The sequence below is a fragment of the Borostomias antarcticus genome (assembly GCF_949987555.1).
Source record: "Borostomias antarcticus genome assembly, chromosome: 18".
NCBI lineage: Eukaryota > Metazoa > Chordata > Actinopteri > Stomiiformes > Stomiidae > Borostomias > Borostomias antarcticus.
In genome coordinates this window covers 3,635,834-3,648,333 of record NC_140251.1, presented here as the reverse complement: position 1 = coordinate 3,648,333, position 12,500 = coordinate 3,635,834, and the positions used below count along the sequence as shown (strand labels likewise).

At 50.2% G+C, this 12,500-nt stretch overlaps 1 protein-coding gene across 1 annotated transcript in view; it reads left to right on the top strand.

The window, feature by feature from the left end:
* Positions 1 to 12,500, top strand: part of mctp2a (multiple C2 domains, transmembrane 2a) — a gene marked incomplete at its 5' end in the record, with an annotated part of 36,272 nt that overhangs the window by 11,703 nt on the left and 12,069 nt on the right. Inside the window, 8 exons of the mRNA XM_084453260.1 lie at positions 122 to 252; positions 364 to 550; positions 661 to 754; positions 842 to 944; positions 1,037 to 1,139; positions 1,246 to 1,347; positions 2,002 to 2,076; positions 2,423 to 2,542. Of these exons, the coding sequence (XP_084309386.1) occupies positions 122 to 252; positions 364 to 550; positions 661 to 754; positions 842 to 944; positions 1,037 to 1,139; positions 1,246 to 1,347; positions 2,002 to 2,076; positions 2,423 to 2,542 (915 nt within the window). The remainder of the gene's footprint in view (positions 1 to 121; positions 253 to 363; positions 551 to 660; positions 755 to 841; positions 945 to 1,036; positions 1,140 to 1,245; positions 1,348 to 2,001; positions 2,077 to 2,422; positions 2,543 to 12,500) is intronic.

The window sequence follows — 12,500 nt, the reverse complement described above, 5'->3', positions numbered from 1 at the left end:
GCCATGTAATATCTGAATACGCTGACACTGCATTAAACCTGAGGTCACGTCACCGTCCGAGTGTGTGTGTGTGTGTGTGTACAGTACTTTATCACCTGCATCTCCTCTCTCCCTGTCCCAGAACCTGCGTATCCAGGGCAATCCCCAGTGGAAGGAGCAGTTTGACTTCAACCAGTATGCGGACGTGCTGGAGCCACTGCAGGTGGAGGTCTTCGCCAAGAGGGGCAGGAAGTGCGAGGAGTGCTGGGGACTGTGAGTACGACATCACCCGATCGCCGTCTTCAAACCGGGCGTCGACCTGACTCTGCTCGGCCGCTATAGCCCTTCTCTGACTCTGGCGGCGCCGTGCCCGCTTGTGCGCAGGTTCGAGATAGACCCGACCAGACTGGCCGTGGACCAGAAACAGCTCTACACGCACATGCTGGACCCGGGGAAGGGCCGCCTGGTGGTGTTGGTCATCCTGATCCCCTGCTGGGGGGTCTCCATCTCCCCCTTGCAATCGCCCCCCCTGGCACGGACGGCTGAGAGGGACACCATCATGGAGAAACTCGTTAGTGACATCCTCCCTCTGTCGCCAACTGTATTTATTTAGGAATCAAGAACCTATCGCGAGTAAATTTGATAAAGACTGTCGTTATCCTGTCCCCCCCCCCTTCTTAGAGTCTGAAGAACACTCACAGAAGCATGAGGGAGGTGGGCTTCCTTCAGGTCAAGGTCATCAAGGCCACGGACGTGCTGTCCGCCGATCTCAACGGTACAGTGTCGCGGCGATACAGTCCTTTATGCCTGCGTGTGTCCCTCCCCCCTCGACTATAACGCGCCACGTCTCCGTTGTCCGCAGGCAAGAGCGACCCCTTCTGTGTGCTGGAGCTGGGTAACAGCAAACTACAAACCCAGACCATCTACAAGACGCTCAACCCCGAATGGAACCAAGTCTTCACATTGTAATGAAGTCTTTCATGCTCTTACGGTCGGCCTGTCATGTCACTTCCTGCTGTATCTGTGCAGCTGTGCCCTAACGTGTGGCCTGTTTCAGCCCAGTAAAGGACATCAACGAAGTTCTGGAACTGACCGTCTTCGATGAAAACGCTGATAAGGCTCCAAACTTCCTGGGCAAAGTGGCCATTCCATTGCTTACTGTGAGTCAGGTTCTTCCTGTTCCTCTAGTTCCCCGGCGCCACTCTGCGTATGTCATGTGACCGCCCCGTACGTCGGCTTTCATTCATCTATCCTCCGCTGTCCCAGGTCGAGAACGGACGGCAGATATCGCGGCTCTTAAAGAAGGAGCACCTGGGAGGACCGGCGAAAGGATCCATCACACTGGAGCTGGACGTCATCTATAACCCAGTAAGAACATAGCATAGCTTATCTATAACCCTGTAAGAACCTAGCTTAGTTTATCTATAACCCAGTAAGAACATAGCTTAGCTTATCTATAACCCTGTAAGAACATAGCTTAGTTTATCTATAACCCAGTAAGAACATAGCTTAGTTTATCTATAACCCAGTAAGAACATAGCTTATCTATAACCCAGTAAGAACATAGCGTAGCTTATCTATAACCCAGTAAGAACATAGCTTAGCTTATCTATAACCCAGTAAGAACATAGCTTGGCTTATCTATAACCCTGTAAGAACATAGCTTATCTTATCTATAACCCAGTAAGAACATAGTTTAGCTTATCTATAACCTAGTAAGAACATAGCTTAGTTTATCTATAACCCAGTAAGAACATAGCTTAGCTTATCTATAACCCAGTAAGAACATAGCTTGGCTTATCTATAACCCAGTAAGAACATAGCTTAGTTTATCTATAACCCAGTAAGAACATATCTTATCTTATCTATAACCCAGTGAGAACATACTGTAGCTCTGGTTTTCCGTTTACCACTAATACATTCACTGACACACAAGTAAGGCCCTCTCATATTTCTCATTATCATTTTGATTGAAAATATAATCTTATTTTTTATCTTATTTGATCTTATTTTCTTTTGCAGATTAGAGCCGGCATCAAAACCTTCAAACCAAAAGAGACCAAATTCTCAGAGGACAACCCCAAATTCTCTAAAAAGGTTAGTCTACACTGAGCATACATTATAGAGTGTAATACAGTACAGAATGTAGGTATTGCAGTTATTACAGTGCATTCATTAAGCTATGTGAACATACCAAGGAAAGACGGAACATGAATACATCTCCTCCCAACACACTAATGAAGCCAGCACAGGAAGGCTGCTTGTGGTCATAGCTCTGATTGGTCACGGTCACCAATTAGCTTTAATAAGCTCAAGACACAGAACTACACCGCAGCGAAGAAGGCCTCGTAAACCTGAATACACCTGAACGCAAAAACACAAACACCACGTCCGGTGTCACGCTACGCTAACTCGCGTTTTCCCCCGATTATGTCCCCTTCAGGCTCTCGCCCAGAACATATATCGGGTTCGCAAAATCAGCACGGCGGTCCTGAACACGTTACAGTACATCCAGAGCTGTTTTCAGTGGGAGAGCAACCGGCGGAGTGTGATAGCCTTGCTGGTAAGTCCAGTCCAGCCCCATGTTAATGAGCGAGCGGACTGTGGGCCCTGGCCTGCACCACCCATGTCTCCCTCCTGTTTTCACTGCAGCGCAGTTCTGCCGTCCTCATTCTCGACTTTAACCAAATGGTGGGGAATATATATCCTCTATATATATATCCTGGGGTGGTGTGTGTGTGTGTGTAATAATTACAGGACCTGAGGGGGTAGGGGGGGGGGTCTTTATTCCGCCACACAGTGATCACACATTACATATCGTGAAGGGCACACACACACACGCACACACACAACTTTCTGGGGGCCGCTGGTGGAAAGTGTTCCCTGCATTTCACCCATCCCAGCCGTCGTTTACGGCGCCCGAGGAGCAAGTCCAAGTGCTCAGTCCAGGTCTTGGTCAGGGACCCGACTGAAGAGCCTCTGTTCTTCTGCGTGTTTGTCGTATCGTGTGTGTGTGTGTGTGTGTACTGTATGTGTGTGTTAGATGCGCTTGATCCTTGAATCCAAACGCCACTCGGCTTCCTCCCGCCTTCTACTGACTCGGAAGCGTTGGCCGGGGGAGTTTGGACATCAGACTAGCCGCCCCCCACCCTGGGGATGGCGTCGGGAGGATCACGGTGTCAGGTCCCCCCGCACCGAGGAGGGAGGAGGGACAGGCCTCCTCCCAGATCTGAACTTTGTGTAAATGTCTCTGTTCTGCTGTTTTAATGAGGCTATGTGATCTGCAGGCCCTAAGCTAAAATAGTTTTTTTTTTCCCACCCCGGTCAACCCCCCCCCCCCGCGTCCTTAGAGCATGTGTCATATCATGATTAAGAACGCATGCTTGGCATGAAAGCCCTGGCAGCGTGTCGCCCGGGTGAGGAAGCGGTCACTGGCGGGGTGTGTAAAGAGCTGTTCTGTTTCCCCCGCTCCCGTCTCTGTCTCTGGGGCGACGTGCGGATCGTACCCGGCGTGCTCCGCCTCCGCGAGCCCCTCTCACCGATCCGGAGGTGAACATCGCCTCAGGCTATGGCTGCCCTCCCTGGATCACAGCCCTCGGTTCATGTATGCATGTAGACAGGTAGGCAGACAGGCAGTAGAGAGAGAGAGAGAGAAAGACAGACAGACACATAGACAGACAGACAGACAGACATACAAACAGACAGACAGGAAGGTAGTGTATATAGACAGACAGACAGACAGACAGACAGACAGACAGGCAGGCAGACAGACAGACAGACAGACAGACAGACAGGGATAGTGTAGTGTATAGACAGACAAACAGACAGACAGGAAGGTAGTGTATATAGACAGACAGGCAGACAGACAGACAGACAGACAGACAGACAGGGATAGTGTAGTGTATAGACAGACAAACAGACAGACAGGAAGGTAGTGTATATAGACAGGCAGACAGACAGACAGACAGGGATAGTGTAGTGTATAGACAGACAAACAGACAGACAGGAAGGTAGTGTATATAGACAGACAGGCAGACAGACAGACAGACAGGGAGAGTGTGCGATGGCACAATCTTTTCCACTTCCACCCCTCCCGCTGCTGTGGAGAGAATAGAACATCCTTTTTTTTAATTTTTTTACAGATTACTCAGGGGGTCAGCGGGTCATCCCACAATTGAGTTTATGGGATGCTCAGATTTGATTCGACCGGTCGAGTTGCGTGAGCCCCCTCCTCCGCTGTTGTGTGTTGTGTTCTGCACGTACAGTACAGCGAGAAAGTTTAGTTTGGCGACAGGACAGGGGTGACCTGGCCGTTATTACAGTACGACAGCCGCACAGCTACCGTACAGGAGCGAGGGGAATTGCACTCAGATGAGGTGCTGTACTGTACTTTGCATAAATGTAGAAGGTGTCTGTGAGACTGCCTGAGGAGAGAATGAATCAGCCTGCTCCATCACCCACTCATCAGCAGAGAGAGAGAGAGAGAGGGAGAGAGAGAGAGAGAGAGAGAGAGAGAGAGTCAGACCAGAGAAAAGTCAGGCCAGATAAATTTACAGCTGAATATGTCCTGTGAATGATGGTGAAAGCAGAAGTGCTGGACCTGTGCTCCTTTAGAACCCAGGCGGCCGAGACAGACAACATCCCTCAGAGCTGAGAGGAGAGGGCAGTAGAGGGGCCTTCACAGTCATTACCAGCCCAGCACCATGCCATCACACACACACACACACACGCACACACGCTATCTCAGGGGTCAGCCACAGCAGGGCCACAGTCCGCCACTCCTCAGAACAAGTCATCATCCGCAATTAAGTTAGTGTTGGTAGCTGTCTGAAGCACTGTGCAGTAATGAACGCGCCTCCCTCGCCTGTATTTATGCCTTAAAGCCCTGGTAATAAGGTAACCGGTTCAGACTGTGACAGATGGCCCCTTGCTGCTTCTTAGATGTGCATAATTAGACCTGGACTATTTGCTCTTTTCTCTAGCGGACGCCGCGGCGTTCATCCTCTCTCTCCGCCGGTAGGCCGGTACCGTAGGCGGGGGTGGAGCTGTAGCAGCGTCGGCCCTGGCTTTAATATACATTACAATCCATTATTAATCAAGTCGTTCCTAGCGTTTTACACCATATCCTGTAATGCATTACTGCCGGTAGTGCCCTACCAGGAATCCTCCGCCAATATGCCGCTCTGCGTCCCACAGGCGAGCGCGGCGCTTTGACCCCCCCCCCCCCTCCTCACAACATGCAGCATACATTTTTAAAGCCGGTTCATGTAGACGCCGGGATCCTCATGTTAGCTTGATGAAGTGCCTGTTAGTGTGTGTGAGAGGGATCGCCGGCCTGGCCAGTTTTAACAGGGGGGGGGGGGTGCTGTCGGCAGCTTTCTGGAAACTTCTCGGCGGCCTCTGGGGCAGACAGCTCCTCCCTCCCGGCCGGCAATCAGAGAACTATGCATCCCGAGACACTTAAATTGGGTATGCGGTGGTTTAGAACGCCAGATCGATGGCTCATCAGACCTCCGTCCTGCTCCTGCTGCCAGACAGCGCTCTGTATGGAGAGGAAACTTTGCAAACTTCCCCCAGCTCTGTCACTCCCAGCTCGGTCATTGTTTGCAGGTGTTGGAGGTTACTGGTTTTGATTGGGTAATCTCCTCCGCAAGCAGAGTCTAAACTGTTTGAAGCTACTGTCGATTTCCCACCCATGGGCTTCAGGTTTAAAATAGCCACTTTCTAATTAGGTAACGTTAAAAGAATGTTTCTCACGCGTTTAAGCCAACTTCTGGCAAAGCCACGCACGTCTGCATCAGTGAATGGAAATACGGTACAAACAAGAAATATAGATTTTTTTTCTGAGTTTTGTTTATGCTACAGTAATGAGCCTAGGATCTGCGTTTTTCCAAAGTTTGACAATGGCGTGTTCCTTTCCCTGAGTTAGAGAGAGTGTGACAAGCAAAAATCTTCATAAAATAACAAGCTTTTAGATATGCTTTTCCTCTAAGACTGAGCTAGATGAATGTACTATACATCAGCTGAGTGTGGAGGGGTCACCCAGAGTTCTTCCCCTGCATACAAGCCCAACGCCTGTAGATGGCGCTACAGCACTGCTGAACTCAGAGCAGAGAAGCTGAGCAGATCCATTGCTTCTCCCAACAGGAATCCTTCATGGGAAAAACTATGACATTTTACATTTTGTGCACTGGACCGAAAGAACATGAAGCAAAAAGAAAGAGAAAAATTAGGGTGAAAAAAAGCTAAATAGTCGGCCAAATTAATCTGTTTCGGTAGTTTAAGGTTGAGAACAATTTTGATTTAGATGAAATGGATGAAAGTAAAAAGAGAGAAAAAAAGAAAAAGGATCATTAACACTTGAAAGCTGATTTTCGGCTTCGCTGTCATTAGAGCGCCTTAAGTATTTAAGAATAATTAATATTTTAACATATGAGGTAGGTTGTCTGTCAGGAGTTTGTCTAAAAAGAAATCCCGCACACCTTATGGGAATATTTGAACCATTTTCTTTTTGACACTGCCAGGTAGCAACGGGCTTAGACATTATTTGACAGCCTGTGAAATGCTGATTGCCTCACATCACAGACTGTAAAGATGGCATTTGATGAATGTTTGATGCGGTGCAGCTGTAAACACAGTTGGCAGCTGTGACGGGCGCTTTTTTGGGGCCGATAGGATGCCCATCTCCCCAGAAGAGAGCAGGACAGGGTCAGATCTGGCTCCAGAGGTCCTGGGGGAGCCAGGGGGACCACCTGTGAGTCGGGGGGCCGTTAACCGGAATACCAGGACGGCCGGGATCAAAGCCATGATCAGCGCTGTCATAATTGTTCTTGTTAACACTGTCCCTGAAAGTGACATGTTTAGAGAGCCTTGGAACAAGCCTGCACTACTTCACTGCAATGCTGCGTGGCCTGCGTGAGCGCTGGGGAGGAGGTAGAAGTGCGTACGCGCCTGCGAAACATCTCCTCGTTTCTCGTCTGCATCTGCTTTCTCTCTGTGTGAGAGGGTTGTGTGTGTGGCTCTCCTGGCCCTAAGGGAGAGGGTCCCTGTGTCCCACGGGCCCTGCACTTCTCAACTCCTCGGCTGTGGGAGTTCTCACAGAGTTTTCAGTGGGAATGTGGCAGACAGAAAGAGAGATTGAGGGCCCTTGATGGCGATGTGTGTGTGTGTGCGCGTGTGTGTGCGCGCACACATACGGTTTTGAAAATATCCCAAGATCTATTAATTATTAAACAATAGACGATCGGTATCTGCAAACAATTCAGCGATGCCGTCAGATATGACAGTCCTGTTATTGAGATGCCAGAGAGTGACAGTGTGTCAGCTGACAGGTCTTGAGGGCTAGCTGGATGCACTGTAACCTTGAGACACACCCTCCGATGACAGCTTTTCTGACAAAATGCATCTAATTAGAGCTGCAAAAATATCAATTGTACAACAAATAAATAATATATTGTAACTTGTTGTTTTCTTCTATTACAAGGACATATTTCCCCCCCCAAAGAATATTTCCCAGCTTGTTTTGAATGTAGTCTCTCTTGGCTGATGCTAACCTAGCGCAGCGCGGCGGTGGTATTAAGGCTGGAGCAGAACGCCGTGTTCCGCCGCCCTGCGCTGTCCTCGTCCGCCCGGCTTTTTTTTTATCTCCTGCTTATTTTCAGCCCAGATGAGGTGTGCGCTGCGTGTAACCCCGTTGTGTGTGTGTGTGCGCGGTATCGTAATGACCACCTCCACGCGCGCACACACACACACGCCACCTTGCCCAGTCACAGAGGACAACTCTCCCCCGGGCGGCGGGGCCCACGACCCGGCCGGCCCTGCGTGTGGCCGCGCCCCGACGCCCCCCCCCCCCCCATGCTAACGTGTCTGTGAGCAGAGCTGACAGGGAGGGGGGGGGTAGAGTCCGTGCACCACGCCTCCTCCTCCTCCCCACCTCCTCAGGGGGAAAGGCTCGCTCGGCGGATCTGTCACCCGGGAGGTCGCTGAGTGTTAACGCTCCCGACACGGATTAAACACTCGTGACCAGCGCCGGAGCGCCAGGGTCGGAGTGGCCGCCACTGACAGGCTTCGCAGGGCCCCACCACCCACCACCACCATCACCCCCTCCCCCCACAGCCCCTGCTCCCCACCCCCGACCGTCCCAGACTGCCCCCTGCTCCAGCCCCCTGCTCCTGCCCCCTGCTCCAGCCCCCTGCTCCTGCCCTAGCATGTGTCAGACAGGCGGGGAGGCAGTGGTCAGAGCTGGGCCTGGAAGCTAATGCTAATACTCTCCTCCACACGGCTCCCCCTTCCCAGGCCCTCTGATAAAGAGACACTATCACTGTGATACTGCGACGTGTACATCCTCACTGACCCTAGCACTTCCTTACTGTGCTTTCTCTGGCCCCTTTCTGTGGTGATTAATTCAGCTTTTGTTACCGGTATATCCTTTAATATTACTGCAGAAATATACATTGATGTAAGGAAATTTTAAGGGACCGATTATACAATGTCCACCTTATGGTGTGTATTAGTACCAAAAAGTTTAAAAGTTTAAGTTTATTATTGTTTTTTTTGGGGGGTACAGTAGATAAGACTGGAAATAAGGAATGATGTGTGTAACAGGTTTCTTTGTTCTTAGTGTGTTTGTAGAATCAGCTGCAGCTGAGAGAGTCACGCTCAAGAGGGAGATGCAATTTCCCCTTTATCTCTCTCTGTAGAACGTGGCTCCCCTCTTCTCTCTCTCTATCTCTCTCTCTCCCCCTCAGTCGATAAGACTTTAGCCGAGCGTACGTGAGGTAGGCGTTCAGGTTCCCGGCACTGCGGCCCGCCCGCACACTCACCTGCCCTGCAGAGACGTCTGATCTGGGCTCCCTCTGCCTCCTCCTCCTCCGCGGCCCCTGAACGCCTGTCCTCCCAACACTGGCCCCGAGCTCGCCACAAATGACATGTCTCATCGCTCCGCGTTCACTGCTGCCTTCAAGGTTGTCTGTCTGGTCTCCAGTTCGAACCCTCAGCCAGAGTCTCTCTCTGTTCCCGCCCGGCTGAGAGAAAGCCCCGGCGAGTAGAGCTGCCACTGGGGCCTTTGATTCATTATTAATCTCTTCAGTTTTTTTGGTATTTTAATTGAGGGAGCGATGCAGATTAGTCTCTCCCTGGCCTTGATTTCACCCAGAGAAAGTACATACTGTATATATCAGAGCGACCATGACGCAACGTTTCTACCCTTTCTGAGGCGGAGCGTTTTGTTCCGTCCTCTATATTCGCACGCGCACACTGTACGCACGGTACACGCACACTGTACACACGGTACACGCACACTGTACGCACGGTACACGCACACTGTACGCATGGTACAGGCACACACAACCACACATGCAAACTGCCCAGACATGAACACGCACGCACACACACACACACACACACAGACACACCCTGCAGCAGCCTGTAGTCAGCCTTGTTAAACTCTCACAGCTACGCTCATGTAATCTGGCGCCCATCCACAGCCCCCATGACTGACCCTCATAATGCTCGCTTGCTCTCTACGCGCTGCGCTCGGCTGTCCAAGTTAGCGCAGCTGAAGAGAAATGAGAAAAACAGAAAACAGTGCGCTGCGTGTTTCACCCACTACAGTCGCGGAGGTGAAATTGTCCGAACATCAATCCATTTCGCTGGTTTGCCTGGCGTACAGCGTATGTTTACTTTGCACTATGTGGGTGTACCATATGTATGTGTGTGCTGTATGTGTGTGTGTGTGTGTGCGTGAGTGTGTGTGTGTGTGTGAATGTGTGAGTGTGTGTGTGTGTGTGTATGTATGTGTGAGTGTGTGTGTGTGAGTGTGTGTGCGTGTGGAGCAGTTGGCTGCCCCGTCGCCGAGCGACGACTCCGTCAGTCAGTCGTCTGGGCTGCCAGACCAGACCCGCCTGTCCGCCATTAATCAATTTGCAGGCTGGTGGGGACTCTCGGTGAGGGCGTCTTTGTCCTTTTGTTCCCGCGGCGGTCCTGGGAGGGGTGGGTGGCGAGGGCTGCCATGCTTGCTCAGCTTTAAGAGTTATTTTATTCACACTTTTAATCGCTGAGTGCTTTATTATTAGGTGGCGGATTCTGCTGGCCCGGGTATCTGCATGAGAAGGCGCAGAATGCATTTAGTGGAATCATATTAATGGCACTATAAAACAAATCTGTCAGCCAGTTCTTAACCCCGCTGGCAGAGTGGCGGGGCCTGGGGTCAGTCCTTCTCCCCGTGCTTACAGGTGGCTAAGGAGAGTGCATCTCCATCACCTACTCCACTGCACGCTAATAGTTTTATTAATTCATTCTGTTTTCCCCTGGACACCCCCTGCATAATCACACAGGCATTTTTCAGCTAAATGGTGTTTGTCAAGGGAGGTTTCCTGCATTAGAGACAGTCCTCCCAGACATACATACTAACACTTGTTCAATTACAAGTCGTTCATTACCCAATTCTGCCGTGTGTAAACCTAGACGTCCAGGTAGATCATTAATTATTGGCTCCCCTGCTTTTTCTGTGCGTTGCTTTATGTTGCTCCAGTGAAATAAATGACTGTTTTGCCGCCCATGTAACATATTAGCGTTGTAGTGTTTGGGGCTTTAAGGTTCCTGTTGTCATGTGTAATTTGTGGAGGGTGGAGAAAAAAAGAAAGAAAAAAAAATGCGGCAAGGCTCTCAAGGCTGAAATGGAGCCCAACTTTGAGGCCAATTAAAAGGTGGATTATTTTCAATATAAATTTACACTCAAGCCTGACAGGTCGCACTTTGTCCACCGTGTCCTTTAATCACTCAGCTCCCTGCTAATAAAACACAAACCACTTAGCGGGGAATTAGTTCCGTCTCCATTTCACAGAAGCCGCGCAGAACGTGAGGAAACGAGGGAGAGGTGTTCCTCAGCTCATTAATGGAGGCCATCTGACAGCTCGGTCACAGGCTTTGTGTCTGAGTGAAGCGGCTGGAGAGAGGCTCTCCCAGATGTTCACAGTAACGTTTTTATTAGTGGTATAAAAACATTTTTTTTTTAAAAAGCAAAGAAAAAAAAAAGCCATGTAAATCAGACCCGCACACAGGCGGACACGCTGTGAGGGAGGAATGGAGGAGGTATTTCTGACAGTTTTGGTTTATACCCTCATTTAAGCACTCAGTTTAGACACAAGGCATTGCATTCCTGTAGGCTTTTATCTTGTCCACCAAGCTGGTGAGCGGCGAGCAGAAATTTGCATTAGTGGGCGATTATGAATACCGGTGACAGATTCTCCACGCCGGCTCCCTGGGAGGAAATGAATTGGCTCCCTCTGTTGACTTGCACAGGAAGACAGAGACCAGGCAATTAGACTTTAGTGGTTAATGTAGCAGCTTTTGCAGGGAGGCCAAGGAGGTTCAACATTCCTGCTGGGCTCATGTCAGTTTCTAGGCACATTTTTTTTCCCCCTTTCTTTTTTTTTTTTCTTTTTCGGAGGATGCTCTGGATGTGACAGGCTACCTGTCCGCCAGCCTGACAAATTCCTCTGGGGGTGAACAGAGTGTTGCCGCAGAACTGCCTCCTGGGAAACGGAGGTGACAACGTATGACGTAGGTTATTCATAACCGAGAGCAGACGCGATGCGGCTACTTCCTCGCATCATGCATATTCATTGTTTACCTTGGATTTCCCCACCAGCTTTAGTTAGCGGCTGCATAATTCAAATGAGTTGTTATGTACGAATAACAGGAACATATTGTTCATATTATCACATACCGGTCGCCCCACTGTGTTCCCTTTGTACTCTCACTAGTACAGCAGGTGTTTGGGCAGCGCTAACCCAGGCTGCGCTGAAGCCAGGGGCTGTGAGGGCGTGGCGCCGCGGCTGTGGGCATTACTCACGGTTCACGTTTCTCCGGAGGCGGTTCGGTACACGAGTAGAGCAAGAGGGCCAGACGCTGGCTGGTCTGACAGGTCCAGTCTGCTGTTTCCATCGGTAGCAATGGCCGCCCGGAGGCCAGGCCACTTCACATCTCATCTCAGGCATAAGTCTTAACATAGTGTTTCCAGTCCCAGCCTCCAGCGGTCCCCACCGGGACTGAGGTGGCGTGGTGTGCTCCTGTAGCCCCAACTGAGCAAGCAGTGTCACGCCACTGGGCACAGGATGGTCTTAAAGGAAGCCCCCCCGAGTCACACCCAGTGTTTTAAGGATTGGATGGCGCAAAATTAATTACATGTATCCAATCAGATAAACAGTACTAGTCACGCATAATAGGAATTAATATTTAACATTTGTGTAAAATGAGTGCAGCGTGTGTTAAGTGCAAAGCACATAATTACACCATAATAGATTTTTTTAGATACAATTTGGGGGGGGGGGATTATGTCTTCCCAGCCTGTCAGACAGCAAGTGGGATCCCTCTCGCACATCCCTGATAATTTGGGTTTGAGACAGACTCATTAGGCTGTCACTAAACGGGTTTAAATGCTGCCGTCCAATTAGAGCTCTGCTGTGAAGAGCTGTGGGTGTCGCGCGGCGCGCTTAGTGCCGCTCCTTTACAGAGTTATG